The sequence below is a fragment of the Aspergillus aculeatinus genome (assembly GCF_003184765.1).
Source record: "Aspergillus aculeatinus CBS 121060 unplaced genomic scaffold BO66scaffold_15, whole genome shotgun sequence".
In the NCBI taxonomy this organism is placed as follows: domain Eukaryota; kingdom Fungi; phylum Ascomycota; class Eurotiomycetes; order Eurotiales; family Aspergillaceae; genus Aspergillus; species Aspergillus aculeatinus.
In genome coordinates, this window is record NW_020291484.1 from 507,418 (window position 1) to 533,614 (window position 26,197).

A 26,197-nucleotide genomic window follows, 5' to 3' on the forward strand; every position below is an offset into this window, starting at 1 on the left:
ACTACGGCTGATTAGGTATCATCTCGATTCCAGACCGTTGATACAACCATGGGAAAAAGAGAAGTCATTGCATCATGATTGAGTGAATAAAATTGAGAGTGATTCACAGCTGAATGCATTGCCTGGTTTCATAACAGAACTAATGCTTTTTCCCCGCTTCCTACAGGCCTCGCATGGGGCATGATGGAAACGATCGTTTGCCGGGGCCGCCGCTGTTCATCCCAGCTTGCAATTGTTCCAGACCGGTAAGTCTCAACGGTGCCAAGTCATCTCGTGCAGTGGCTAGAGCGGAACTTAGCACTTCTCCTCACATATAGACATGAAGAGTAGGATTCGAGTGTTCTTTCCCACCACATTTGAATGTATGACCCCGTCTGCGAGTGGAAATTAAGCATTCGATGGCTTTTATACAACGGGCGTCCCTGTGGCTACACCCCCGAAGTGGATTTCTCCTCGGCGGAACGAAATTTGACAGAAAAAAAAATCATCCACCTGCAACAGGATTGCCCTGGCGGAGAGCCGTCACTTGTTTCCGAAGCTCGAGGAAGAAATCCTTGCCGTTGGCCATTTGATTCGCTGTTTGTTTCAGACTCATGCATTAGACAAATTCATCAGAATGGATTTCGGGGGAGTTGGAGTAGTGTAGGTTTCTGCGCGGAGTGAGTTTGGTTACAGGTTGTATAACGTACGTTTAGCACCCCAGGGTCCGCTGGCCCGGTTGTTGTTCGTGTCCTTGCCTTGCGGTTTATAGAAGAAGGGTCTCGGTTCTGGGACGATGGGTTGCGCGGGTCAGTTTCTTGTTTTGTGGTTTAAAACTCCGGACATGGGTTCCGTGGGGGGTTTTGTTTATAGTGATGGGTTGCGTACCTCCGGGTCCTGCGGAATCAACAAAACCAAGCAGGAGTGGGTTGTCAGCTATAGCACTTTCGACGAGCTACTCCGAGCGGAGAGATTCTGCATACCTCTTCTGAGAGCCGCCTTCGACTCTGTAGCATTGAAGTTTCGCACGGGGACGTGCTGTTCCTGCCGAGGTCCAGAGGGGGTAGCAGCAGGAGGAGGCTGTTCGCGCGAGGAATCGTTCCATGTGTTCGGCCCTCGCGAGCTGCCATGGGCGCTCATTGTTCGGGAGGAGGAATGTCTCTGGGCGGCGTGGCGGTTCTGCTCGTACGGGCGACCTCCGCGCCAGTTACTGCTACAGTGAGTCGGATGGCTCAGCCACCAAGAATGCTGCTGGCACGAGGGGCAGGGAAAGAAGTGCATTGGGGAAGCTGCTTTGGGGGGAGGGGGAGATTGGGACATGGAGAGAACTAAGAACATACCGCTCTTCGCCGGGACCACTCATGCTTGTCTCCGATCGATCACCGAGCACGATCAGATAGCAGTTGTGTTTTCTTCCAGCACGGAGTGAACCGTGTAGAATTGTGGTGATTTATTGTGAGAGGAAGATGGAATGACGGGGGAGCTGGAAGGGGACCGTGGACGGGCGGCGGCGGCGGAGGTTCCAGTTCCCCTACGCGGGAGAGGGAGAGGCGGGTCTGTCTCTCCGCCTTTGGCTTGATAAGCCCGGAAAGAGGGAGGGAGGGAGTGACATTCATTCATTCACTGCTGTTCGCTGGCTTGTGTCTTTCGCGGTCGTCGTCGTCGTCGTCGTCGCGCGTCTTCCCCTCGCTTGTCGCCCTCCCCGTCCTAACGTGCTTACAACTCGAAACCCCTTTCTTCGATGAGTCATGCTAAACTTATCTGGCTTATCTGATGTGGTGATAATTCGTCTTTACGGCGCAGTCTAACTTAGTTGGTTGTGATTTCCTACGACAATTCCCTCCCTCAAAACACCCACACACGGTGAGGCTGAGCGGCGAGCTCGGGCGAGGGTCCATCAACAAACAACCACACGCCGCTTTTCATCCAATCTCACAGACCCTACCGAACAGGGAAGATGGCGCCGCTCTCATCATCAAAATATCGTTCCTCACCTGGTAGATCCTCGAGAAACCAGACCAAGGTCACCCTAAAGACATCGCGGAGCTCGGATCCGAGCACTTCGGAAGGCCCACCCCTCAAGAAACGGAAGTATATTCCAGGTGGTCCCGGTGGAGGAGGGCGTTATATTGAACTAGAAGTGAAGGAGCCGGCTTCGAGACAACCAAAGACCACTCCAGCTGCTCGACGCAATTCCTCAAGCTCCCGCAGTCGCCCTGCTCCTGCTCCTGCTCCTGCTCTAGAACCCGAGCCTCCTCAGCCCGTACAGTTACCGCCTCCTCCTCCTCCGCCGCCGCCGCCGCCGCCGCCACCTCCTGTACCATCCACGCCGCCTTCTGCGCGTCTGAGACGAGAAAAGAGCCAGAATCGTGGCCGCTTCGGCTCATCGACCGCGGCTGCACTTGCGTTACAACAAGGAGATGGGTACAAACCACGCGAGGAACGCGGCTGGGAGGAGTTTCATCCAGACCTGGATATCGACACCAAGTTCACGGTTTTCAGTGCAGAAGAGGTGGATGGCCCTCCACCGTCGGCTTCGATAGCTCAAATCCTATCGCCTAACGGCCTGGATAACAGTAGCGACAAGGATCCGATCGCGGAGCTCATTAGAGCGCACACCAATGGCACTTCGCCGACGCCAATCAAGCGCCGCCCCGGGCGCCCTCCTCGTCGTCCCGAAGCTATCCTCCATGCTCTGGGCATCTCGCCGCAACCGAAAGCCGTTCCTCCTCCTGGTCCCAATCCGCGCGAAAGGCTGACCCTCCCGAAGCCCACATTCCGACTGCGGGATCCATTTACCTTCTATGACCAACCTGGTGTAGGTCAGCAGAATTATGTCGACCGTACCATGGCTAGCGTTGGCTATCAAGAGAGCGACCTCTTTTTGCGGCATGACCGGCGGTTGGTTCGTATGTCAGAGTGTGCGCAGGAAGATGACCTAGATCTGACCAACCTCGTTGCCTCAGAGGGGGAGGTCAATGCGGCTGTTGGCCGGGTGGAGTATGATATGGACGAGCAGGATGAGAAGTGGCTGGAAGACTACAACGCGAAACGGAGGGAAGATCAACTGGAGCCAATAAAACCGGCGGTCTTTGAAATCACAATGACCAAGATTGAACGGGAATGGTATGCCCTGGAGAAGCGTATCCCAAAACCGAACCCGAAGCCCCCGCAAACGCAGCGCCCTCGTTCGAGCTCCGCCGCCGCGGTCAATGGGGAAACTGCCCCCGGCGAAGAGCAGGACAGCAAGTGTGCCATTTGTGATGACGGCGACTGCGAGAACTCGAATGCGATTGTGTTCTGCGATGGGTGCGACCTAGCGGTGCATCAAGAGTGCTATGGCGTTCCTTTTATCCCCGAAGGACAATGGCTTTGCCGCAAGTGTCAACTCATAGGCCGGGGATCTGTTAACTGCATTTTCTGTCCGAACACCGAGGGCGCCTTCAAACAGACGACCACCTCGAAATGGTCCCATCTTCTGTGTGCTATCTGGATTCCGGAAGTCTCGATCGGCAACCCATCTTTGATGGAGCCGATTACTGACGTCGAAAAAGTGCCGCGAAGCCGATGGAAACTCAATTGCTATATCTGTCGCCAGAGGATGGGTGCATCCATCCAGTGTAGCAACAAGAACTGTTACCTGGCGTTCCACGTAACGTGCGCCCGACGAGCCCAGCTCTATCTGAAAATGAAGTCAGGCCATGGTACCCCGGCCGTGATGGACTCCCATCTCCTCAAGGCCTTCTGTGATAAGCATGTTCCGCCCGAATGGCGAAGGGAGCATGGTACCGATGCCGCCACGGCCGATGCGATCGAGTACTATCGGAATACCATGCAGGGTCGCCGCTGGGGAGATAGCCAAGCAGCGGCGCTCTCGTTGGAACCCGCCCACTCCCATATTGGGGAGCATGGAGAGGACGACGGGCACCGGACACATACACCACGTATTACGCTTACTGTCGGTGGCAACAAGCGCAAGCGAATGACTGCACCTAAAACGATCTGGAAGCTACCGTCCGGAGCTCCGGTGATTCCTCAGGTCGTCCTAAACTCGGTCGGCGCTTCGCTCCAACGATTTGGAGTACGGCAGAGGAAGCAATTTGCTGAAGATGCCTGCAAATACTGGACCCTTAAACGCGAAGCGAGACGAGGTGCTGCGCTTCTGAAACGGCTGCAGTTGCAGTTGGAGACCTTCTCATCGATGGAGATGACCAGGAGAGATTATGTTGCGATGGGGGTGACCGGCAGCAAGCGACTTCAGCGGCGCATCGATTTTGGCCAGAGGCTTTGCTACGATTTGGATAAATTGAGGACGCTGTGCGACGAAGTCAGAAGGCGAGAACAAGAAAAGCTGAAGGATGTGGAAACTCTACGGAGCATCGTAGACACCGTCTACTTCCCTATCTTCCCTTTGCTCTGGCCTATCTTCGAGAAAGCTCAAGGGTAAGCAGCTGTGCTGGCTCCATCATCTAATTCTTCCTTTGCTAATGTCCTTCGCAGGCTCGATGGCAAAGGTATCTTCAAGAAAGGACTGTCCTCTATCCGTGCAAAGCTCCAAGAACGCTACTACTCGTCGGTGGCATCTTTCTCTGCCGACCTTGCCCGGGAATTCACCACGGAGATTGGTGTTCAGCCAGCTGGGGACACTGCAGAGCTACAGATGCAGATCAGCGGCCGTGCCCCCGAACTCAGTCTCGAACAGCGTGAGAAGAGAAAATTGGCTAAGCGCATTATAAAAGCTATTCAACCGGCACTGGAAGATGCTATAAGGAAAGAGAGCGAACTGAACCGCAAGCCTTTCGAGCAAGAACTGAAGGAGCTCGATCTCATGCTAGAAAATAGCGTCATGTCTCGGAGAGGGTCCGAGGTCGACTCTGCGGAGCAGAGCGCAACCGACAAAGCAGATCAACCTCAAGATCTGAGTCAAATCGCGGAGCCACGGGTTGAAGATGTTACTGCTAAGATGGAGATCGATGAAGGGACCGACATCGCCGCAGTACCTGAGAAGGCCGACGCAGCTGTCGAGCTCAATGCAGAAGTGTCGCTGTCTGCTGAAGAGTCTACTGAATCGTCCGCCCTTCCAGTACCCAACTCAGAATCCACGCCTACCACTGCGGTGCAGGAGACGGAGATCCAGACCGGTGAGGATGCACCAACAACTACACAGCCCACCATGGAAGGAGTTGAGCCAGCTGTGAATGGACCGGTCGAGAAGACCGACCTAGACAGTTCGAAACGTGAAGGCCCACCGCCCGACGCTCAGAATCAGTCACGCACCCCGCCTCACAGCTTTACAGGTGATCAGCAACATCCCTTGACTCAGGGAGGCATCCAATGGTATATGCAGCCATTTGATCCTATAGGGACCACCATCCATGAGGAGCGCTGGACGGGACGGGACGTTATGCGGGGAATGAGTGAGGAACTAAGCGAACTAGATGAGGACGAACTGAAAGATCTGGTAGAGGAGGATGAGCTGGAGGGACAAGTGGCCAACTCATCAATGGAGACTTCGGATGGAAAAGGTGCTTCTCTCCAGCAGCATGTCAAGACTCATCGGACGCGACGACGCTGGCGTGGGTTCAAGTAAGAAAGAACAAGGTAATAGGGATTATTCCTTTGTTTCTTCTTCCCTACATCGCCATTTATTCGCCTCTATTTGTGTCCGTGTGTTTGCTTTTTTGCTTTTCTTGTTGACAGTTGTTTAGCCAACTGGGAAGGGATGGGCGTTAGGCATGCCTTCATGGCCATTGGGGAATGGCATTTTTGGGCCGTAGATCGCCAGCATCGCGTAATGAATGGGCGTTGAGTGTATGAATATTTTAATTGAGTGAATATTTGGTATCTTTGGTGAAAATATCTGTGTTCCAAATATTGAGTGTTGAATTTGTTTGTTTGCTTGCGCTGTAATTAGTATAAGGTGTAAAGCACACCGAGGAAGGGTGAATTGAAAGATTGGCTTGGCGCAGAGCCGCTGGCGGGCCAGACTGGATGGAGACGAACCTGTCGTCTCTCTGTCTCCCGGGCTGGCTCTCTCAGCTTTCTCTCTCTCTCTCTTCTCTCTTTCCCGGTTTCCTCCCCCTTCTTTCATCATCATCACTCCGGGAATTCCTTTCCATCCTCCTTCCTTCTCCCTTTCTTCCCTTTTCCCTTTCTTCACTTCCAGTTCTTTTCACGGATCTCAGAAACAAACTCATCTTTTGAGTTTCTTCTCTGCCCGTGTGTGAACGCAATCGTAATCGGTCGTTGAATTTTTCAGCTTCCCATTCCTAATTCTCAGCGTCGCGCGCGCTCTCCTCGACCCATTCAACCGCTGCCAATTTTTCTCCCTGTCTCTTCTCGAAAACCATCATCATGGCTACAGAGTACGATCACGAGAACGGTCGCTACGACGGTATGTCAAAGCTATCGCCTTCACAGCCCGGGCTGCTGATCGTCCGGGTAACTACGCAATCACACGGCTAATTCGCGATGCTGGCTTTTCTCTTCGCAACTGAATAGACGAACCTCGCTTCACCCGCGACCGCAGCGCATCTCCTCGCGATGAGCCGCGCGGCGACCGCACCCGCAGCCGTTCTCCCAACGGACGCGTCGATGACCGGTGCGTTTACCCCAGACAAGAGCTTCCAGGAAGCAGCCTGCATCACCGTCACCCACGGGTGGCGATATTTCCCCCTTGGGCAACCAGCTGACCTCGAGACCATCACATGCTTAGCCCCCCTGTTGATACCCGCAAGCCTCCTTTGGATGACGATGAAGAAGGCGCCCTTAACACTGGATCTAACCTCTTCGTCACCGGCATCCACCCCCGTCTGACCGAGTCGGACATTTCGCGTCTCTTCGAGAAGTATGGTGACGTCGAGAACTGCTCGATCATGGTCGACCCTCACACCAAGGAGTCTCGTGGCTTCGGCTTCGTCAAGATGGTCACCGCCGAGCAGGCTGATGCCGCCAAGGAGGGTCTCCAGGGTGAGGTCATTGAGGGACGTACCCTGAGCATCGAGAAGGCTCGTCGTAGCCGTCCCAGAACCCCTACCCCTGGCAAATACTTCGGTCCCCCCAAGCGTGGTATGCTTCGAGTTTCCTTACTTTACGTGTGAAGAACTGAACATCTAATACTGACTATAGAAGACTTCCGTGGAGGTCCCCGTGGCCGTGGTGACCGCTATGATGACCGCCGTGGGGGTGGCTACGGTGGCAGCTGGCGTCGTGGCGGCGACGATTACCGCTATGGCCGCTATGATTCCTACAGTGACCGCCGTGACTACGGCGGTGGTCGTGATTACCGCGACTACGGTCGCCGTGACTACCGTGATGATTATGGTTACCGCGGTGGTGGTGGTGGCGGTGGCGGTGGTGGCATCGACCGTTATGCTTCGGGCGGTGGTCGTGAGGACCGTTACAGCCGCGATGAGCGCCGCGGTGGGGAGGAGCGTCGTGGCGGTGGTGGCGGCGGCGGCGGCGGTGGTGAGGATCGCCGTGGTTACTACGATCGCGATGCCAACCCTCCCAGCTATGGATCTGCTCCCCCTGCCCGTGAGCCCTATGCCGGTGGTGGTGGTAGCGGTGGTGGTGGTGGCAGCGGCAGCGGTGGTCGCTCTTACGAACCCCGTGGCGGCGATGACCGTTACAGCACCAGGTAGGTGGACTGATCAGACATGGGTGGTTGAATCGAGGTCATGCCACGTTCTCCCTCCCAGGCCTATCTAGGTCTTCTTCCTCGTTTCCTTTCACTCTTTTCCTCTTTACACCTTACCACACCCCTTGTTTCAAGTCACCATCCCCGTCACTTACCCCTGTTCCTTGGAATGGTTCCCCCCTTTTTTCTTTTAATACCCCTGGATGAATGGAAATGGGCTCGAAGGGCCACGATAGGGACGTCTCTGTGTTGTCTTATACCAGGAAAGCAATATAAGCCAAGGGAATCATCACGTTCACATGTCAGCCTCGGGCGAATTCGGAGCGCCATCGAACATCGTCGGCCTATTCGACCGCCAGACTAAGCGTGTGAAAAGAAAAGTTGAGAGAAAGACCAGAAAATCATTCTCGTGGACAGCAAGAACAGAATTCTCTGTGGTTTCGTCGCTCCTCGGTCACACTTACTGATGTTTTCTTTTGTTAATTCGCTCGCGCAACTACCGGTGAAAAAAGCATGGCGGCAAGGGAGAAAAAGAGAACAGAACAAGATCTTTACACACAATAACGTTGTAATTCCTCGGATTGTCAGATGGATCAGCACTGCTACATTTCACTCCTCAGCCCTTCCGGAAACTTGGTCGTTATCTCGCTACTAGTCAGTCAGTCAGTCTTCAGTCAGTCTTCAGTCTTCAGTCAGCTGTTCGCCTATTTTGCGTCTATTGCGTCTTATACAACTCTCTTTACACGTAACGACTTCTTCGATTGTATGCGGCCAGAAAAGAAAAGAAAAAGCTTCTACCATTAAATGATCTGCTCCAGGTTGTTCGTCGCGCCCTGGGAGAGGTTTCCTCTGGACCCGCGACCGAGCAAATTCTGCAGTGCAAGAAATGCGGAAACAGTCTTGCGACGGTGGCTTCTCTGCGACCGTCATGTCTGCGTGGGTGTACTGCTCTGCGTTGTAGTATAGCCACGGAAGACAGCAAACACTGCAGAGCATCTTCTGTCTGTGCAGATACCTTTAATGCTCGGCCTGAGAAGAGATTCCCGTAAATACGACCCCAATTCACAAGGCTACCTCTTGCGACGCACAGCCTGGGAAGATTCGGCACGGTAGGTTCTTTGTTTTGATCTGGAGTATTGTTATTATTGATTATTATAGCACCAGAACTGATCTAAAGGGGAAATCTGAGCTGGACCCCCGGCTCACCTTGCCTGGCTGAGAATTAACCGACCGACCGACCGACCGACAGGCCCAACTCCTTGCATCACGGGGGTGACTCAGAGAGCATCATGATTGCTGCGGGTCCAATCCCAGTTTGCTAACTGCAGGTCATATGGTACGGCTTTGGGTACATCTAGTCATAGGTAGTTCGATTTTAGTGGAATTAACGGTTGTCTCGGTGATGAAGCCAGCTCTTTACATTCTATGCGCATTGCAGTGATGCTCGTTCTACATGGGAGTCCTGGTAGTTCTACCGATCCCTTGTGCGACCTACCCATGGTGACAAACGTAGCTATCGGTCATTAACGCTAGATCTCCAAGACTATATGTACTATACATCCGCAGCAGGGAGCCTCAAGCCTGGGAATCGTCCGCGGCCAAATGCAGCTCGACCTGGAGTCTTGGTTGCAGTGCTCTCTCCTGCGCCAGGTGAGAGCAGAGCAGGGCCCTCTGGCGACCCTGGAGCAGCTCGAAATGAAGGCCAACACCTCACAATCTTGACAATGCACCTTTCCTGAGCACGATGAAGCAGAACTCTCCCCAAGTGCCTGTGTTTCTTCACACTCTTGAGCGATGAGCCAACTCAAGGCCTCAAGCTACCCACCAAGGGACCTTTTCCCCAGAAGTTCACCAGCACAGCCAGCACAGTGAAAACCCCAAACCTTCTAGATATTATCTCAATGGGCATCATATCATGTGTTCTCGCGCTCCCATTTTTGTGTCTAGATCATATCGTCTCATCATAAATTCGCATTACACGCCGAACGCACTTTGTTTTCTTTATGGGTCCAGCTGTATAAATCCAAAACGATCATATGTGCGCATTATCTCATATCGCCTGGTTATTGTATTTGCTGGAGTAGAGTTCCTTACTCCGGCGTTTTCGTTGCTGCTGCTGCTGCTGCTGCTGTAGCGCCCCCTTGCTCGAGCTCGTTACTTTTCTGAATCAGGAATTCGCCGAGTACGCGGAGGGGATTCGGGGGCCTGGTTTGTTGAGTGTCAGCTTTTGTTTTATACTTCTTCCTCTTCCTCTTCGATTGCGTTGGCCCAAGGGAGGGGGGAAATACGTACTGTTCCTTCGCGACGCTCTTCATCCCTTCGAGCAGATACGGTACGATCTTCTCGTTCATGTAGACGCGGGCAGGAGCACCGCCCGGTCGGATTTGGGAGCCGTTGGCGGTGGCTGTTGTTGCTGCGGCGGCAGCGGCGGCGGTGGTGTTGGTGGGTGTCGCGGCGGCGGAGTCTGCGGTCGGGGTGTTGGCGGAGGTTGAGTCGGCGGCCATTGTTGCTGGTAGGGGATTGGGGGGTTGAGACTGAGGTTGTTGCTGTTGGGCTTGGTCTTGGTCTTGTTGCTGGTCCTGTGGTTGAGGAGTAGGAGTGGCTATCGCTGCTTCTCCTTCTGCTGTTGGAGCTGGAGCTGAAGCTGAAGCTGCAGGGTCGGTCGCGGAAGAACCGTTTGCGGGGAACTGGTGAGGTTAGGGGATTATGATTCCCAATTTGTTGCTCAAACAGAAAAGGAAGAAATCAAGTTGATGGAGGCAGGATTGTACAATAGAGTTGCCGAAAGGGAAAATTAAAAAAATATTGGCTGAAGGGAATTGAGAGAAAGCGGAGCTACTGAGCTTGCAATTGTCTCTCCCATCATGGGCTCCGCCGGTGTGGGGTTTGGATTGCCATCATTCCATAGTTCCGTCTCGGAGAGGAGTTCCTTACTGGGTTGGAGTCGGTCATTGTGAGGTATTGATTAAGCAAGGGGGGAGAGATCTGTGTTTATTGCTCTTTTGTGTTTATTCTATTGGAAGTTATGTATGCAGAGTGTGGCAAAGCAGATGAAATGGTCTGACTGAGTGCTGAACAAGATGGATTTCAGCTGAAGATGCGATCAACTTGCGCCGACGCCGACGGGCGGCCGCGCTGCTTTGCAAACTGTGCAAACTGTGCAAACTGTGCAGACTGATGTCTGTCCGCTTCGGGACATATGGATCATGTGACTTCGTGTCGGCTCGCGTCACGCTTTTTCCTTCCCTCGCAAGTGAAGCAGTGCAAAACCTCAGATTCATTTACCACGGAGACACGGCCTCGCGGGCCATGCGTTAAGGGCAAGCGAGATCGATGCTTGTATCTCTCCGGCAGTATGTCCCTGCTGGACTACTGGGATACCCAGCGTCCGAATGCGAAGCGCAGAAAGACCGCCGCTGACGATAAGCCCGCCACCCCGACTATAAAAATTGCGGGAGGTGATTCGAACAACACTCCTGAATCGACGTCGTCGTCGCCCGATGCCCCGCTGTCGAAAGACTCCGCGGTACCAACCCTCGACCGGGTTGACTCTTATCCTATCATAGCCGAGTCCGGAACTGAACATGATACCGACTTCCCGGTGTCGAATAGCCAAACGGAGCTGGAATCGTCCCTGCCGGCCGTTCAGGATGATAGCCAGGCAATCGAGGAATACGAGGCTGCGCGATTGGCAAGCCAGGACGAGCCCGACCTCCACCAGAGGCTGCAGGATGGCAAGTGGCGCAAGGGGCGAAGCTCCATCTACGTAGATGCGTTCAATCTGGCGCTGGAGACTGTGCTGGATGAGGAGGCGCATCTGTTCGACGAGGTGGAGATGGAGGTCTTTAAACAATGGCAGGAGCTGGACTACGAGGCTCAGTACTTGTGAGTTCCATTTTTTCCACCAGCATCTTGGTAGTGCCTAATGTGATTCCTGTAGGTACGTGCGCCTCTTCCTTCGGAAGACGTCCGCCTGGCATCGCATCAACCGGCTGGGCTACTACTCGGATATCGCAGACATGCCCCGGGTGGTGACCTCGCTGCGACATCCTCGCTGTCTTCCCACCTCTTCCTGCCCGTTGTCCACGGGTGAAAACCCCGCGGATATCGACCCAGCGCCTTCGCTACGCTTGACGGGCGAGTTTAGGTTCGCCGAGCACATGGATCAGATAACCACCCTCGAAGAGGCCTCGTCCTTGCTACTTCTTGATGAGCTGAAGATGCTCGCCAAGGAAGCCAAGGTGCAGGGCAAGAGTAAGAATGAACTCATTGCCGCTCTGCACCGATCCAGTCAGAAACAGACCGGTCTGGGCTGGAACAGTAAACCAGCCACTGCAGTATCCAACGGTCTCAATCGAGACGATCACTTCATGCAGAAGATTTTCGATTACACGGGCGACTGCATCCGGCTATCAGCAGGTCCACTCGCCTTGTTCGAGCGCGTTCATCTGGTCTTCTACCGCTCCACCGAATGGACCGAAAAGTCACTTACGACCATCATCCTCGCCAAGATCTCCCGCAAGAAGTTCCCGGAGTATATCGTGTGCCGGTCCAGCTCCATCTTCCCGACCCGAGCGTTCCTGCTCGAGTTCGAGATCGCCCTGCGCACGCAGTTCCAGATCGACAACATTCTCGAGTTCAGCGGCACCCCCACGGTGGAACACCTGACCCGGATCAAAGACCTCGCCTACAAGGTCTACCCCCGGTGGCGGGCCCTGCTGGCGGAGGAGCAGCGCAAGGAGGAAACCATCTACGAATACGGCGAGGGGGCGTACCTCCGCCGGTTCTCGCCCGCCTGGGTCTACACGCGGATCATCCACAAGGGTCTGCACCCGCTCGGACGCTTCAAGGAACACCAGGAGGAGCACCGGCTGCTGACGGAGCTTCTCGACCAGCGGCTATTCCACGCCGCGCGCCGCGGGGCCTGGTATCAGCGCAAGGCGCTGCTGGAGGAGCACTACATGTGGGCCCTGACCCCCTTCGAGGGGCGCAGCGAGGACGCGCAGCGGAAACACTGGCGGCGGGTCGCGCTGCGGACGTGCGAGACGGGGCTTGAGGACCCCAACTGCCACCTGATCTTCCACTACGACCTGCAGAAACGCATCATGAAGCTCGAGCGAGCGTTGAAGATCGTGAAGCGCGAGCAGCATGATTTCGGGCACGTCCGGCTGGCGAAGCCCGCCGAGCGCACCATCGCGGGCATCCAGATCGTCGAGCCGGAGCCGGCGTCTGTTTGGGAGACTGCCGACTCGCCGTCCGCCGCCAACGGCAACAGTAGCAATCACAGTAACAGCACCCGCCGCGGCCGTCCGACCGTCTGGGTCGACGAGCGCGAAGGCGGCGAATGCCGCGTCGAGACCATGTGTCTGAACTGGTACCGGGAACAAGGGTGGAAAGGCTATCACTCCGAAGGAGGCATCGTCAGAACCTTGGTATGTTCCCGACCCGAACCGACCCTATACCCGAAACACCCACCAACTAACCTTTGATTGATTTTGGCGGTGAAAAGTTCAGCTACCTCTTCTACGACATCCTCTTCACCACCTACGTCCCCAACGTCTTCCAGACCCCCTTCCAGACCTCCCCGCTCGACCTCCACACCGACGCCTTCTACCCCACCCGCGCCAGCGAGATCAACCACCGCCTCGCCGAGCTCACCACTCCCGGCGCCGCCGAGCGCCTCCTCCGCGCCGTCCACGCCCGCGAATCCCCCACGCAGACCTGCGCCGTCGGCCTGGACTGGTCCTTCGCTCTCGACGACCTCGTCGAGCTGGTGCGGTGCTTTCCGGGCGAGGCCCTCGCGGCTATCTGCAAGGTGCTCGCGCAGGAGTATTCGGTACGGGGTGGCGGGGTGCCGGATCTGTTGGTTTGGAGGGTTTTTGACGACGCGGAACAGCCGGGAACAGGGGGTGGTGGTGGTGCTGCTGGTGCTGACGCGGGTGAAGAGGGCCGGCAGGCTGGGAAGTTAGCTGAGCAGAAAGGGCGGTTCGGGGAGGTGATGTTCGTGGAGGTCAAGTCGGAGAATGATCGGTTGAGCGATACGCAGCGGTTGTGGATTCATGTGCTTTCCGGGGCCGGGGTGAGGGTCGAGTTGTGTAATGCGGTTGCGCGGGAGGTGAGGGTTGCTGGGTCTTGATGGTATACCAGGGTTTGGCTTTGGGGGGTAAGCTTTGTTGGCGTTGACATGTTGATTTTGAGTGGTGCATGCATAGAATGTATAGATGTTGGATGAACCTGGTTCAGTTTTGCACAGCCCATTTGGACAGGTACACACACTACGTTCGAGAGAACAATCTACGTTCTACAAAAAAGACCAGAAGTGGTCGTGAAGAAATTTTGATATTCATGACTTGATCATAGCCAGATCATAGATCCCATTTTTCCCTATCGAAACCCTTTCCAGATCACACACAAGGGAAAAACAGAAGACAAGAACCAACCACGAAGGCCAAGTCACAACCACACCAGAACCCGAAACCCAGGGGACCCAACGACGTCAAGTCGCTTAGGCAACGAGGGTGGAGGCGGTGGCGGACTCGTAGCGCCAGGTGGGGGGGAGGACACCGACGGTCTTGTAGTAGCGGGACAGACGGTGGATACGGGACTCGATGAGAATCAGGCGGAACTTGCTGTCCTTGTCCTTGCGGTTACGCTCAAGGTGCTTGCGGACGGCGACGGCCTTATTCATCATTAGTTTGATTTTTTTGTCCGTTTTCGGAGAATAAAGAAACATACCTTCTTGATGAGGTGGTACAGGTCCTCGGGAAGCTCGGGGGCAAGGCCTGTTTTGGGGAAAATCACTCTGTCAGCCTAGGTTTTGACCAAGCAGAGGCAATACGGGGTTTTTGGGAAGCGACCCAGCGAAGCAAACACCATAGTGCGCAAAGTGAATTGGACCATGGGTTTTTCTTTCTTGCTGGGTCGAAATTTCCCTTCCCTCCAGTGTTTTGAGATCGTGGAGAGATGTTGAAATTGAAGTTGTTGATGGGAGTGGTGTGCGGGAGTTGAGGATGCGATGGTGGTGCTAGTGTCGGGGAGGGGAATGTTCTTTCGATTCTTCCCCTCCCCTCCCTCAAGACGGTGCGGTGTCGTTTCAACCTGCGTCTTTTTTTTCCTTCGTGTCTTCCTCCCGCTACCGTCTATAGGTAGACGGGAGTGAAGATGCGAAAGCGACCAGCGCCCATCCGTCCACGCTGTCGAACCAATGTGGATGTGTTTCAATCCCGGCGCATGACTTCCTCTCGCTCCCTCCCAGCCAATCCATCTTCCAATTCAACTTCCAACAAATCTCAAGGTACTGGTGCAACTGGGGTTCCGGAACGCAGAATGGTGATGGTCGTACCGTTGGACTTCAAGATACGGAGGATCTTGTTACCTGTTTCCCTCCTTGTTAGCAAAAAACTCTGCAACCCCCTTTTCATCATCAAAGACAACATACCGGTAACGTGCTTAACCTGGGCAACACCGTGGCTGTCACGGAGAACAACACCGATCTGGGAAGGGGTGGCACCCTTCTTGGCGAGCTTGCAGATCTGCTCAACAACCTGCTCGGAGGAGGCCTTGAACCAGGCCGGGGGAGCACGGCTGTAGGGGAGAGCGGAGGACGCAATGCCCTTTCCCTTGGAGTGAAGACGACCCATTTTGTTTGTGTGGTGAAGGGGAGGGTGGGTTGGTTGTCGAAGGGTGGTGTTGTTCTGGTCGGGACGCAAAAAGCGGCTGGTGGTGGTTGTCGAGGGATCAAATATGAATCCGCTGGGGTCAGAATTCTGGGATCGTGGGTCACATGACCTTCAATTTCGTGGGTTTGTGGGTATGGTCATGTGATACAGGCAGAAAAAAGTTCGCTTATTTGGCGGGAGGGTCGGGCGCCTTCCTTTTTATTCTTGGCTTGAAAGTTTTTTTTTTTTTGTTGTTTCTTTTCTGCTACTGTTGGGTTATACCTTGACTTTTGTTTTGACAACGACACCGACAACGCCCTCACCCTTTGGGTTGAAGATGTGGATGAGCTTATGTTGCTTCTCTCTTCTTAATCAAAAGAAAAAATCATCCGAGGGACAGACTTCGTGTACTGTCATTCGCAGCAACGCGACTCTCCCTCGGTGTTTGCTCATCAGGTTAGTACTGCCCATGAACTCACCCCGTGCAAATCTTCGCCTTTCACAATGATGAAACACACCTTACTTTATTTATTTTCTGGTACCTCTTATGTCAGAGGTAGATTTGGGGACCTTACCCGGTCTCTGGGTCTATTCTCGATGATCTAACTGGACTTCTGATCCCAATACCAACCTTATCGCTGTTTCTCTGCCGTTTTGGGACTTGGACACAACGTGCTAATTCTCATTTCAGATAGATTTCTTCTCTGACTCGACTGGATATGTTGAATTGGTTAGCATAGCTCAAATTGGAATGAATAATAACTTGTTTGCAATGTCCTTCGTCTCCAGGATTCTGGACCATTCTATGGTCTGGTTGTTTTTATTCTTGTACTTTCGTAGTACTCCGTCTGAGGTTGTATATGCCCGATATTCTTGTCTCTGGTACTGTGTGACCCGACTCAATCCTACCGTAGATGTACCGGATCTTTCGTGGCACGAACGATGTAGCCGTGCAGTCCTGTACTCACTACGTGATGCATTTCGTGATCAGGTATGTGCTTGTGAGACGTGATATGCACCTGGGCGTTCTTGCAGTCCGTATGTGGGAGGAAACGCCGATGACCCTACTCCAAGGTCAGATTCAACAGGAGCTATCGAAGCATGAACCTGGATGCTGTTCTTCCGGCACGTCGTATGCAGGTACGAAGTTATCTTCGTGTAGCATACCCCTGGCTTACGAAGTGGAAGAGCACGTCGAGAACAGCAACGTGCCTGCTTTGCACGCCCTGCAGTACTGTCATGGTGGAATGAAACCCCGCCATCCTGGAACACATCAGATCACGTATCGTGCAGCAATCACACCGCCGTTCTGGCTGGATCGGAGTATAAACCCGATGATCGAGACTGCCGTCAGCTGGAGCGAATGGCTGAAGAGATGGATGAGCGACATTCTTCCTGTAGAACATCCTCTGCGATGCCTGGTCAAAGGCACGACAACCTTGAATAAGTAATCAAGCCTCGGAAGGTAAGAGATGGTTTGAGCACATAGCAGTCGGGACACGAGAACCCCGGTTCATGTCATATGGAGCGATGGCATCAAGCTCGACAAAACCGTCGGTTGCTGAACAGCACTGAGTCACACCCGCCCCTCCCGTGCTGCTCGAGTCAATCTTCAGTACACAGTACGGAGTACTAGAGTGGACTTTGTGGGGACATGTCGTGATGTATCACAAATCCATCGAGAACACTAAATCCAGCCAGCTCGTGGAAGAGTGCGCCGTCGGGACCACACCCCGAATTGTCATTCGTGGCCGTCACAAAGTGGGTATGAGGCAATGGCACTGAGAAGAGGGAAGAGGGAGAAAAAGTCCGTGCAGGATCGCAGCCACTCAATCTCACTATCGCGCTTAAGAGGCTGCTGCACAGGCGACGGAAGTTTCAGACCCAACCCAAAAGCCATCGATAGTTCAGGGATCACGAAGATCATATAACGTCAGGCGGCCATGGTTGGCACAGTTGCAAGCGCACAACGGATGATGATTCGAGGTTGAGAAGGGAAAGCAGCGTCTGAACACAGAGGGGTGCGGTCAAATCAGAAGCACGGAGAAAGGGTTCAAAATGGAAGAGAGGCGGGGGCAAAAGAGCTGAGCTGAAAACCCCATCTATAGTGAAGATTGATATAGCACTATAGCACTATAGCACCGCACTATCGCACCGAGAGTGAGATCGGAGAAAGTGAGATCTTGGGAGTCCGAGACCCGCGGGCGCACGCACGCACGCACGCACGTTTGAGACGGAGCCTATGAGTAGCCGGGGTTTGCCCTGTCGCCGAGCCCTGTTCCTGCCGACATCACGCAAAGCCCAGACTCTCCCTCACTGATTGGTTTGCATGGGGAACCAATTGACCGTTTGGATGCTGGAGGAAACAGTGGATTTGCTGGGCCATTTTCAGAGGGACGGACGCACAGGCGAAGGCTCCCTTCCCTGTCCCTCGTCGTTGGCATCAACGCTTCGTGCTCTTATCGCATGATCGCCCCAGGTTGAGAAGCTGGCTGCTAAATCATTTTCCTGTCATGTCACTCCGCCTCGTTTGGACAACGATGGTCAAGTGACATTGACGTACGCAATCCCTTGGTAGGGGTGAATGTGGCCAATTGAGCACGAGAGATGCCAGTCGGAAAGTGGTGGTAAACGAGAATTAAATGGTGGGATTCGATATTGACAATAGCGAGGAATCCTGCGAGAAATCCTTGCTGGCCGAGAATAAGCCCGTTTTCGCCTCCCCGGCGTATTCTTATTAGACTGTCATCCGCTGGTTTGGTGGCTTCATTGTCTCCGTAAATACGTATCACAAATGAGATGTAAGCAGCGGGGGAAGAAAATAGAAACGCAATCCTTTCAATACACCATGCACCCTGCACTGTATGTACAGTACTGTACCTGGCCAACGTGCTATAGTTCTTACTCTGGATTCGAGCCTTAGCAGGATCATTGGCATTAATTTGCATCCTTTAGGGTTCTTGGTGAATCCTGGGTTGTTACAGAGGCATAACAGGCTCAGTCAGAAGTTTGTCAAGGATAAGAATCTCCGAATACGAGAAACTCGCTCCTGATGGCGAGTCCAAATCCTCGACATGATCCTGTGTGTTTTGTCTCTCCATCCACTCTACTCCGGTACCTGCCGCGTTCTCCAACTGCAAGATATGCCTCACTTAGCAGTGTCGTTGCCAGACTACTACTGCAGTTGCGGCACAGTTTGCGTTTTGCAGATGGCGATCATCTTTGCTTCTCAGAGTCTTGTCTTTTCAGGTAGTTGCAGATCCATTAGCGTCCCGGGAGCCGTATACTAGTCGCTGCAACTGGTGCATATCGTAGACAAAAAGCAACGAGATCTGCCTGTTTCAAGGCAGAATCTTACAAGTCCGGGAAAAGGTAGGAAGAGTACTCCGTAGCAGCAGCCTAATTGGCGTGGATATGTCAAAAGTAGGAGTAATGATAATAACATGAAGGAGGGGTGGAAAAAGGGGTAAAGGAGAATCAAGATCCCGTCGGCAAGATTAACCGATAACCTCAACGCGAGCTTCGATGGAAACTTCCACGAACGGGCGTCAATGGCGTTTAGTCTAGCGTGTGCCACAGGCTCATAGCCGAACGGGAAGAATGCGAGCGGTGCCCGGGATGACGACACATTTCGCTGGTTTTTTTCGGTTGGCGAGGAATTGTGGACATGTTTTAACCTTAACCACGCGGGAAGGAAATTGGATGTGGATGGAATGCGGATGTGGATGTGGAATTGGCGATGGAAGGTGGTCAGTGTTGAAGACGTACTGTGTAGGCCCCCGTCGCTGGTCGCCAAATATAGTCGTACTCCCCAGGTTGGCAGGTAGGTACTCCGTAGTGCCTGACGACTGCGACAGTCTACGTATCAGGTCCAAAGCCGGACATGCTCTAAAAGACATAGTGCAATGACTATCGCTTGATGGGTGAGCAAAGTCGCAAACTGGCAAGGATGCGACAAGAAACACCACCAAAACAGGGACCGCCGCACGAGGTGACGGGCAGCATGAAATGCCGTGAAACCGTGGGTGGAAAGAAAATGGGTTGCCGGCGACAACAAGACAGTAATAATAAGGTTAATCAATTGTTCTATCGCGAGCTTTCGGCACAAAACTCAAAACTCAAAAAAATCCTATTCATCCGCAGGTCCATCCATCTACCGGGTTTTGCAGAGCACCAACACTTTGAAGATGATCGTCAGCTATTTGCCTCCACTATCTGCACCAAGACCGTGAAGGGGCTCTGTCAATCAATACTCAATCGCGCAAAAGCTCACTCAGGCTAAAAGGCCAGGGCTGACCTCCGTTGCCGGAATGAAAAAGGAAACACGATGTTGAGGGTGAAGGTTCGTACCGTGGAAACTCCCTCCGAGTTCAGTGTCGATCAGCAGCAGCGCGGCAGGTATTAGACGCGGCCAGTACCGAACAGCGAAGATAGACATCCTACGCACGCTTACAGCTGAGCCAGCAGTAGCAGTAAGCAGTCAACATGACAAGTGATTTACCCCTTGCTTCGCGCTGCGATTTCAATGGGCTCCATTTTTACGAGACTGCCTTGGATGATTACGTAGGAGGGGTACATCGCGAAGGTAAGCATGTTGCTGCAGAGTCGTACGCGAGAGCCTTGTTCAGTCAACAATGGTCAATGCACATTGTGATGGGGAACGATCTAGATTCCACAATGGGGGGAGGAGGAGACTAGCGAGCATAGAGCCATTAATATCCATTAATATTAGACTGCAAGAGAGAGACTGGGTCCAGCAGGCTAGTGTCACACATCTTACTTGTTTGGGTTCCGACTGACGAAAATACTTTGTACGGTACGTGTACATGTACATGTTCTTGCAGCCTAGCTTTTTCAATAGAACATCTCGTAGTACTCACTGCTAACGATGCTAGGTTGTTGTCGGCCAAAAGATCGCTCCAAACATGTTGTGGTGCGAAATGTAATGCTCGGTAGACGACCGCATGCTAACTTGACAGCGGCCACCATCTGTTTAGAGTTAGGGTGCACAGGGGCAATAAAAAGTCAAAACAACTCAGGCCGCACATTTCAATCTGACCGAGCGACCCGACCAGGATGGTTGATCAGCTCCTCCTATCGTGGGAAGTGGTTGCGTTAGCGGGAGGAAAGGCTTCCATTCCCGGGTTAGTTTTACTCCAGCTCAAAGTTTAATGCCATGCAGCCATGCAGCCATGCAGCCATAATGCTGACAACCCCTGCCCGCATACGAGGAGGTCTGTAAGGTACGCGGTCGGTCGTGGTCACTTACCTGGTTAGTCGGAGGCAACTGAGTCGTACAGTACTGTTTGCCTGTCTGCCTGTCTGCCTGCCAGTGCGGTCTGCTGTCTTCAAGGTTGTTACTTGTGCCCTACAATGCTCGTCAAACTTAGCCAACCAAGGTGAATTGACACCTGGTCGGCAACCTTCCTCTGGTTCGGGAACGTAGCGAGAACCTGAATATTACCCCAAGGTTACATTCCATGGAGGGAACCGAGTACGTACAAATCCCGATCACTGATGATAAGGGATCGATCCATGGTATGGACAAGGCTGGTGGTCACACTACGTAATAGAATTGTTCGGGGAAGAGAAACCCGTCCAGGCGCGTCAAATGGCGAGGGAAACCCTGCTTCAGGTTGCCACTACAAACGGGATAGGAAGACTCTTTTAGAAGGAGACCGAAAATTGGAGCTAACCATGTGGGATGAGGTTCTTGGGTTCTTTGAGACTCAGAGTCTCACGCACAGCGTGAAACTCGCTAGCAGCCATGTACCATACTTATGTACCATACTACGTAAGAGCAAGGTATTGATGACCGTCAGTCATGTACCCATGAGGTACAGTCCACGTTCTGTTTCCGATCCTTGGGTGTCGGTGGGTCGTGTCGACACTTGGCCTGCCCAATAATGCAGAGCATTGGTTTATACCCATGCAGAAGGCTGCAGGTGAATTAACCCAACCGGTCTTAGGGCTCCTTGACACATTGTTCTCCGCCGATGGCATCTTACCCTCCCTCGCTCTCTCGAAGTCTCGCTTTCTCCTCGAAAAAAAACCCCGCTTTTACCAGGCGGTGCTGTGCCCTACCGATACTACTACTGAATGGCTAGACTGACCCTTTCTTCGTCTAATTCCTTCCATCAATATTCATGCACCTCGACGGTCGATTGGAATCCCCGACGGAGCGTGGAACTTTACTTCCTTCCCTGGCGTTGTCGCAGCAAGCCTGTCGGTGCAATGCACTGCACCGACTCCACCTTTCCATCGTGCCCCTGAGGTTAAGCTCGGCGCAATGAGGGAAATCGACTGGAAAAGTGGGATTTCCACACGGACCCTTTTCAAAAAAGCATGAGTAACTGAGTAACCAAGATGTGCAAGAGGCAACTGGAGGTGTGCCCCAACCGAATCTCTGGATCCTGGTGGCACCCCCGGGACGGTCCCATACTCTAGTCTCCCAGCGCGCATCGTTTAATCGAAAGTAGTATATCTGATCGTCTCCCCCCTCCTTCCCCCCCCATGTCCGTTCGCTCTCACTTGCACACACACACCCTCTCTCTCTCTCTCGATCTGCCCGGTGTCCACATGCAGTGACTTAATCCTTATCGATCGATTGTGCTCCGTGAATGCACGGCTGTGAATCTCTTGTGGAGAGGTATCACGTCGGGAGTTGCTGTTGCTTGGTAACCCTATTGATCTCGCCCACCCAAAGGACATGACAATCTCGCCACCACCTGCCTCCATTGAGATCGACGAGTACACTTGACATTGGCCCATACACACACATCATGAGCAATACGACACTAAACGGATTATGTCCGGCTCCTTTCTACCAGGAGTCATTCTTCCCGTCGACCGGTGGATGTATGTTTTTCTCCGGTTCATCCCCGTGTGCGACGCTGACGATGTGCTTTCTCTTCAGTCATTGACGGACGCTACTGTGAAACATTAAGCACGGCTCAGGGCAACGTCTCTTGCTGCCTGCCGTGCCCATTGTCATCATGGACATACGGTGATGGTATGCATATCTGTCGAAGATATGAGGGAACAATCGCTAATCGCGCACGGGCTGTCTAGACATGACCAACAAGACCCAGGCCGCCGGCTGGCTTGGGGTTGCCATCCTGCCTCTTTGTATCTTTCTCTTAGTATCATATGCGGTCCTGCCTCCGAAATGGACGAATCGTCACTATCTGAGCATATGTTTCACACTGGGAATCTGCTGCATCGAGGTAAGTGCGCAGGCACGCGAGCAGTTACGGGAACGGGACGATGTTGACCGGCCTCGCAGATTGCTTTCATCATCCCTCTAGGGATTAAACCAGAGCAGTGTTTCAACGCCATTACGCCGAACGATATGTACTCGGATGTCGCGTGTGCTTTCACTGGCTCGTTACTTCTGTTCGGCGGCTGGGTAGCCGTATCGTGGAGTATGTATCTCTTTTTGTCGGTCAAACGTCCGCTCCAGCATTAACCCAATCGCGCAGGTTTCATTCGCACTTTGGCTTTCCACCTTCAGGTTTGTTGGGAGGTCATGCTGGGGACGAAGTTCATGTGGGGCGCCTTCATCTTTGGCTGGGGTATCCCGATCATCGGGTTGACTGTCATGCTGTGCTTGACGGGGGTGTCCTACCGATTCGGAGGGACCTGTCATATCAACGTGCACAACAGCAACCGGGACTACTGGGCTCCCGTGGTGGCCTTCGCGGCGGCAGCATTGGTCCTGCAGTTGGCCACGATGCTGTACTGCATCCACGTCTACGTCAAATCGGTCTTCGACAAGAACCCCACGACCAACAGCTCGGGTCTGCCGTCCTACAGCGCCAGCGTGCGCACCATGACCGCCCGGCAGGCCTACCGCCGCGTCCGCCGCGTCATCCAGCTGCAGTGGCGCAGTGTCACCCTGATCCTGATCATCATCGGCAACGTCATCTTCTTCGCGGTGGTCTTCATCAAGATGGACAACAAGCTGGCCATGACGCCCGCCAACGCCGAGCTGTTCCTCCCATGGGTGGCATGCCTGGTCGCCACGGAGGGCGACAAGCAGAAGTGTTTCTCCGAGGTGAAGCACGTGCTGCCCAACCAGGCCACCCTCCTGGCGGTGCTCATTCTGCTGTCGCTGGTCGGCTTCTGGAACTTCATCCTGTTCGCGCGACCGTCGATGTTTTTGGGATGGGCCGACCTCTTCAAGACGAAAGTCTCGCACCCCAACGAGTTCGTCTCCGCGGACGCCCGCCGCACGCCGGACTCGCGCGCCTACGAGATGCTCGACAGCTCCGGGGCGCCGCCGCCCGCCTTCAAGACGCCGGAGCCGGTGATTCGATCGCCCAGCCCGGCGCGCACCTCGGGGGCCCGGAGCCCCGAGCACGACGGCTACGGCCAGGAGGCGCGATACGTGAGCCCGACGATGAGCTTCTCGTCGCCCCGGCCGCCGAGCGCGTCGCAGGCCCACGGACGCGAGTGGGATCCGCAAGCGACCTTTGCGCCGGCACACCCACGTCACGGATCCCAGTGACGCTAATTTTCTTAAAGCATGGAGCAGGAGCATGGAGCATTTTTCTGGGTTTTATTTCTGGGTGAACATCGGAGCATTGCGTCAAGAGAAAAGAAAAAAGTGCTGATGTGATATTTTGTACGAACTGCATATGTTTTTCACGGCTGTACCTATACCCTGGATGATTCTTTGGTTGTTAACCTATACTATACTATATTGTCGAACACATCTTTCTACTTTGTACATTCTCTCCCACCCTTCCATCAGAAGTAAGACTCCTCCATGAGAAAACCAGAATAGAAGTAAGACTCCCTCCGTCCGAAACACCACGCCCAAGCCCACGCCCACGCCGCCGAACTACCCGAGCCAGCCATCCAGCCATCCAGCCAGCCAAGCGAGACAGAAAGAGGGGGGAAAGAGAAATCCTCCAAGTTGATCTTCCATCATCCATCATCTCTCTGACTCGAACGAATATCCCCTGCCCCCTCCCCCAAACTTTAATAAAGCATACACAGGAGTGTGCCAGGTGGAAATCCCCACCCCATTTCCTCCGTAGCCTAACCTACCGGTACAGTACACTAGATACTAAGTTGACTAACGCTAACGCTAACGCTAACGGGTATCTTTCCCCCGCGCCCGGCGCGCCGCAGGAACAATTCAATTCCTTTGACCTCGCAGCTCGCTTATCCTTGGCCGTGTAGTTTCGTTGCGTGGGAAAGCCCCCCTCTTCGGCCCTTCCGGTGCCAGTGGAAATTAGATTGAGTTTTTTTAGGGAAGGGAAGGGGAGGGGCGGGGGAATGTGGTTCTAGATTTCCCCGCTGCTGTCGCCGTCGCTGTCGCTGTCGCTGTCGCCTGGTTTATCGGACTTGAGTTGATTTGGTTCGGGGTATGAGTGCTTGGTGTAGTGCATGGTGCATGGGGTACCGTACGACCGTTGCAGGTGCGGACGCAGGCTTGCGTGCATGCATGTATGCATGGGCGTTGGGAAGGCTTTGCTTGTTTGTGAGTGTGGTGTTTGCTTGCTTGCTTGGGTTGGGAAAAGTTGCTGGGTTTACGGTGTTTCATCGGTGTAGTAGGAATGGTTTGATTCCTTGTGGGGTAGGAGGTGATACTTCTACGAGATTTCTTTTGTTGTTGGAGGGGGTTTTGTGTTTCTGTGTGTCTGTGTGTGTGGCTTAATCTGGTGTAATATGTAGCGTCCGTGGTACTCTGCACATACAAGTCTTTCTGTGGATGTGTGATGGCTGACCTGTGACTATACCGAGGTATGATGTGGCGGGGTGCTGGTGCTAGTGCTTTTTTTGCCACAGGAAATATAGTACGTACAGCAGTCGTGGTCGGACCGAGTAGAAAACGTGTGTTCTGTTCTGTGAGGTCAAGGATTGCTGCATATTGTATTAGATACTACTGAGATACGGATTGGCAATGGGAGAGGCGATTTGTATCTTTTCATTTGTGGCTTAGGGCGCCCTCGCAGAGAGACGGTGGGTCGCGTGCCATAATCTCTGCGTTTTGATTTCACAACCCTCAGAGTTCGTCCTCCGGGAACGGCGGGCAAGACATGAATTCTACGTGGATCTTACACAGAAAATCATAGCACTCTTCCAACCCAGCGCTTTCTTGGTTGACGCACTATATTGTGACAATGGCAATCCGTAGGAGAATCGATCACACCTGTCCCTCAAAAGAAGATACTAGAACAACCGCCACGACATTATTACTATGCGTCAGTCTATCTCGATTATCACCCACAGCGGAAGATATACTCGGTTGTCAACACTCTGGTGATATTAATGGAGTGAGGCCGGATCTCGAAGGTGGGAATGGGGTTCTTTAGGATATGATTACTAGACGAGCATTGACCCTAGAATAGCATAAGTTTGTGCAGGTTTCTGTTCAAATCTTGTAAACTGTGTATAGTCTGCTTCGAGCACGTGTTCCACAAGTTCGGTATACTTGGTATATATACATACACTTTGTCGGCGTTGGTGGCCTGGCATCGCCGGGTCATGTAACGGCCGAAAAGTTCAAAACACCACATAGCTGTATCTAATTTCTTCTAGTAATTAATTAATATTAATTTAAATAATCTTAACTTTCTAGTCTCTGTAGCTATTTTTTCGACAGATTATAAGCCCGGCTTAAACTAAAATATTAAATTAATTATTTTTATATTAATATATATTTTTTTAGTAGAAAAAATATTATTAAAATATATTACTCTACTAGTTTATAATATTATTAATTATTATTAAAGTTTTTACTAAAATATATATTAATCAACTAAATTTATTATTAAATTATTTTTTATATCTAATTCTTACTAAGCATCAGCTACTGTTAAGATTAGTAAATTAAATATAAAAATTAAATAATATAAAATATATAAAAATATAATAAAATATTAAATAATTAATATAAATAAACTACTAG

The 26,197-nt window shown here is 52.9% G+C and overlaps 8 protein-coding genes across 8 annotated transcripts; 5 read left to right on the forward strand and 3 right to left on the reverse strand.

Annotated features, from left to right (window-relative positions):
* Positions 1 to 2: 2 nt before the first annotated feature.
* Positions 3 to 1,503, reverse strand: BO66DRAFT_390669 (uncharacterized protein). The gene is made up of 5 exons (XM_025647071.1): positions 1,320 to 1,503; positions 963 to 1,189; positions 868 to 876; positions 690 to 767; positions 3 to 576 (listed from the first exon to the last, which is right to left on the reverse strand). Exons 1-5 carry the CDS (start codon positions 1,340 to 1,342, stop codon positions 485 to 487), a joined length of 429 nt encoding a protein of 142 aa, XP_025505646.1. The 5' UTR covers positions 1,343 to 1,503; the 3' UTR covers positions 3 to 484.
* A 124-nt stretch (positions 1,504 to 1,627) lies between these two features.
* Positions 1,628 to 5,828, forward strand: BO66DRAFT_346655 (putative PHD finger domain protein). Its single transcript, XM_025644587.1, has 2 exons — positions 1,628 to 4,422; positions 4,480 to 5,828. The coding sequence occupies exons 1-2, from the start codon at positions 1,937 to 1,939 to the stop codon at positions 5,567 to 5,569; spliced, it is 3,576 nt and encodes a 1,191-aa protein (XP_025505647.1). The 5' UTR covers positions 1,628 to 1,936; the 3' UTR covers positions 5,570 to 5,828.
* A 505-nt stretch (positions 5,829 to 6,333) lies between these two features.
* BO66DRAFT_437069 (RNA recognition motif domain-containing protein) lies at positions 6,334 to 7,622 on the forward strand (the record flags this gene model as incomplete). Its single annotated transcript, XM_025650962.1, has 4 exons — positions 6,334 to 6,373; positions 6,481 to 6,580; positions 6,695 to 7,047; positions 7,108 to 7,622. The coding sequence occupies 4 exons, from the start codon at positions 6,334 to 6,336 to the stop codon at positions 7,620 to 7,622; spliced, it is 1,008 nt and encodes a 335-aa protein (XP_025505648.1).
* Positions 7,623 to 9,708: 2,086 nt separating this feature from the next.
* BO66DRAFT_319261 (DPY30/SDC1 family protein) lies at positions 9,709 to 10,122 on the reverse strand (the record flags this gene model as incomplete). Its single annotated transcript, XM_025643642.1, has 2 exons — positions 9,709 to 9,823; positions 9,911 to 10,122. 2 exons carry the CDS (start codon positions 10,120 to 10,122, stop codon positions 9,709 to 9,711), a joined length of 327 nt encoding a protein of 108 aa, XP_025505649.1.
* An 814-nt stretch (positions 10,123 to 10,936) lies between these two features.
* BO66DRAFT_470260 (fanconi-associated nuclease 1) lies at positions 10,937 to 13,846 on the forward strand. The gene is made up of 3 exons (XM_025652780.1): positions 10,937 to 11,503; positions 11,559 to 13,050; positions 13,128 to 13,846. Exons 1-3 carry the CDS (start codon positions 10,974 to 10,976, stop codon positions 13,752 to 13,754), a joined length of 2,649 nt encoding a protein of 882 aa, XP_025505650.1. The 5' UTR covers positions 10,937 to 10,973; the 3' UTR covers positions 13,755 to 13,846.
* Positions 13,847 to 13,999: 153 nt separating this feature from the next.
* Positions 14,000 to 15,435, reverse strand: BO66DRAFT_49608 (40S ribosomal protein uS15). Its single transcript, XM_025653344.1, has 4 exons — positions 15,057 to 15,435; positions 14,961 to 14,993; positions 14,354 to 14,400; positions 14,000 to 14,297 (listed from the first exon to the last, which is right to left on the reverse strand). Exons 1-4 carry the CDS (start codon positions 15,256 to 15,258, stop codon positions 14,124 to 14,126), a joined length of 456 nt encoding a protein of 151 aa, XP_025505651.1. The 5' UTR covers positions 15,259 to 15,435; the 3' UTR covers positions 14,000 to 14,123.
* A 559-nt stretch (positions 15,436 to 15,994) lies between these two features.
* BO66DRAFT_49617 (uncharacterized protein) lies at positions 15,995 to 16,889 on the forward strand. The gene has a single exon (XM_025653345.1). It carries the CDS (start codon positions 16,191 to 16,193, stop codon positions 16,725 to 16,727), a length of 537 nt encoding a protein of 178 aa, XP_025505652.1. The 5' UTR covers positions 15,995 to 16,190; the 3' UTR covers positions 16,728 to 16,889.
* A 4,895-nt stretch (positions 16,890 to 21,784) lies between these two features.
* On the forward strand, positions 21,785 to 23,987 carry gprM. Its single transcript, XM_025647072.1, has 5 exons — positions 21,785 to 22,134; positions 22,193 to 22,288; positions 22,348 to 22,502; positions 22,562 to 22,700; positions 22,758 to 23,987. The coding sequence occupies exons 1-5, from the start codon at positions 22,059 to 22,061 to the stop codon at positions 23,783 to 23,785; spliced, it is 1,494 nt and encodes a 497-aa protein (XP_025505653.1). The 5' UTR covers positions 21,785 to 22,058; the 3' UTR covers positions 23,786 to 23,987.
* The last annotated feature ends 2,210 nt before the right edge of the window (positions 23,988 to 26,197 follow it).

Coding starts and splice junctions, on each gene's coding strand:
- gprM (XM_025647072.1), top strand. CDS start 22,059: ATGAGCAATACGACACTAAACGGATTATGTCCGGCTCCTTTCTACCAG. Junction 22,135..22,192: donor CTTCCCGTCGACCGGTGGAT/GTATGTTTTTCT, acceptor CTTTCTCTTCAG/TCATTGACGGACGCTACTGT. Junction 22,503..22,561: donor TGGGAATCTGCTGCATCGAG/GTAAGTGCGCAG, acceptor CCGGCCTCGCAG/ATTGCTTTCATCATCCCTCT.
- BO66DRAFT_49617 (XM_025653345.1), top strand. CDS start 16,191: ATGTACCGGATCTTTCGTGGCACGAACGATGTAGCCGTGCAGTCCTGT.
- BO66DRAFT_346655 (XM_025644587.1), top strand. CDS start 1,937: ATGGCGCCGCTCTCATCATCAAAATATCGTTCCTCACCTGGTAGATCC. Junction 4,423..4,479: donor ATCTTCGAGAAAGCTCAAGG/GTAAGCAGCTGT, acceptor TGTCCTTCGCAG/GCTCGATGGCAAAGGTATCT.
- BO66DRAFT_470260 (XM_025652780.1), top strand. CDS start 10,974: ATGTCCCTGCTGGACTACTGGGATACCCAGCGTCCGAATGCGAAGCGC. Junction 11,504..11,558: donor GACTACGAGGCTCAGTACTT/GTGAGTTCCATT, acceptor TGATTCCTGTAG/GTACGTGCGCCTCTTCCTTC. Junction 13,051..13,127: donor GAGGCATCGTCAGAACCTTG/GTATGTTCCCGA, acceptor GGCGGTGAAAAG/TTCAGCTACCTCTTCTACGA.
- BO66DRAFT_390669 (XM_025647071.1), bottom strand. CDS start 1,342: ATGAGTGGTCCCGGCGAAGAGCG. Junction 1,190..1,319: donor AGTGGTCCCGGCGAAGAGCG/GTATGTTCTTAG, acceptor TCACTGTAGCAG/TAACTGGCGCGGAGGTCGCC. Junction 577..689: donor CGGACCCTGGGGTGCTAAAC/GTACGTTATACA, acceptor TGAAACAAACAG/CGAATCAAATGGCCAACGGC.
- BO66DRAFT_49608 (XM_025653344.1), bottom strand. CDS start 15,258: ATGGGTCGTCTTCACTCCAAGGGAAAGGGCATTGCGTCCTCCGCTCTC. Junction 14,401..14,960: donor CCGTATCTTGAAGTCCAACG/GTACGACCATCA, acceptor TCCCCAAAACAG/GCCTTGCCCCCGAGCTTCCC. Junction 14,298..14,353: donor TGTACCACCTCATCAAGAAG/GTATGTTTCTTT, acceptor ATGATGAATAAG/GCCGTCGCCGTCCGCAAGCA.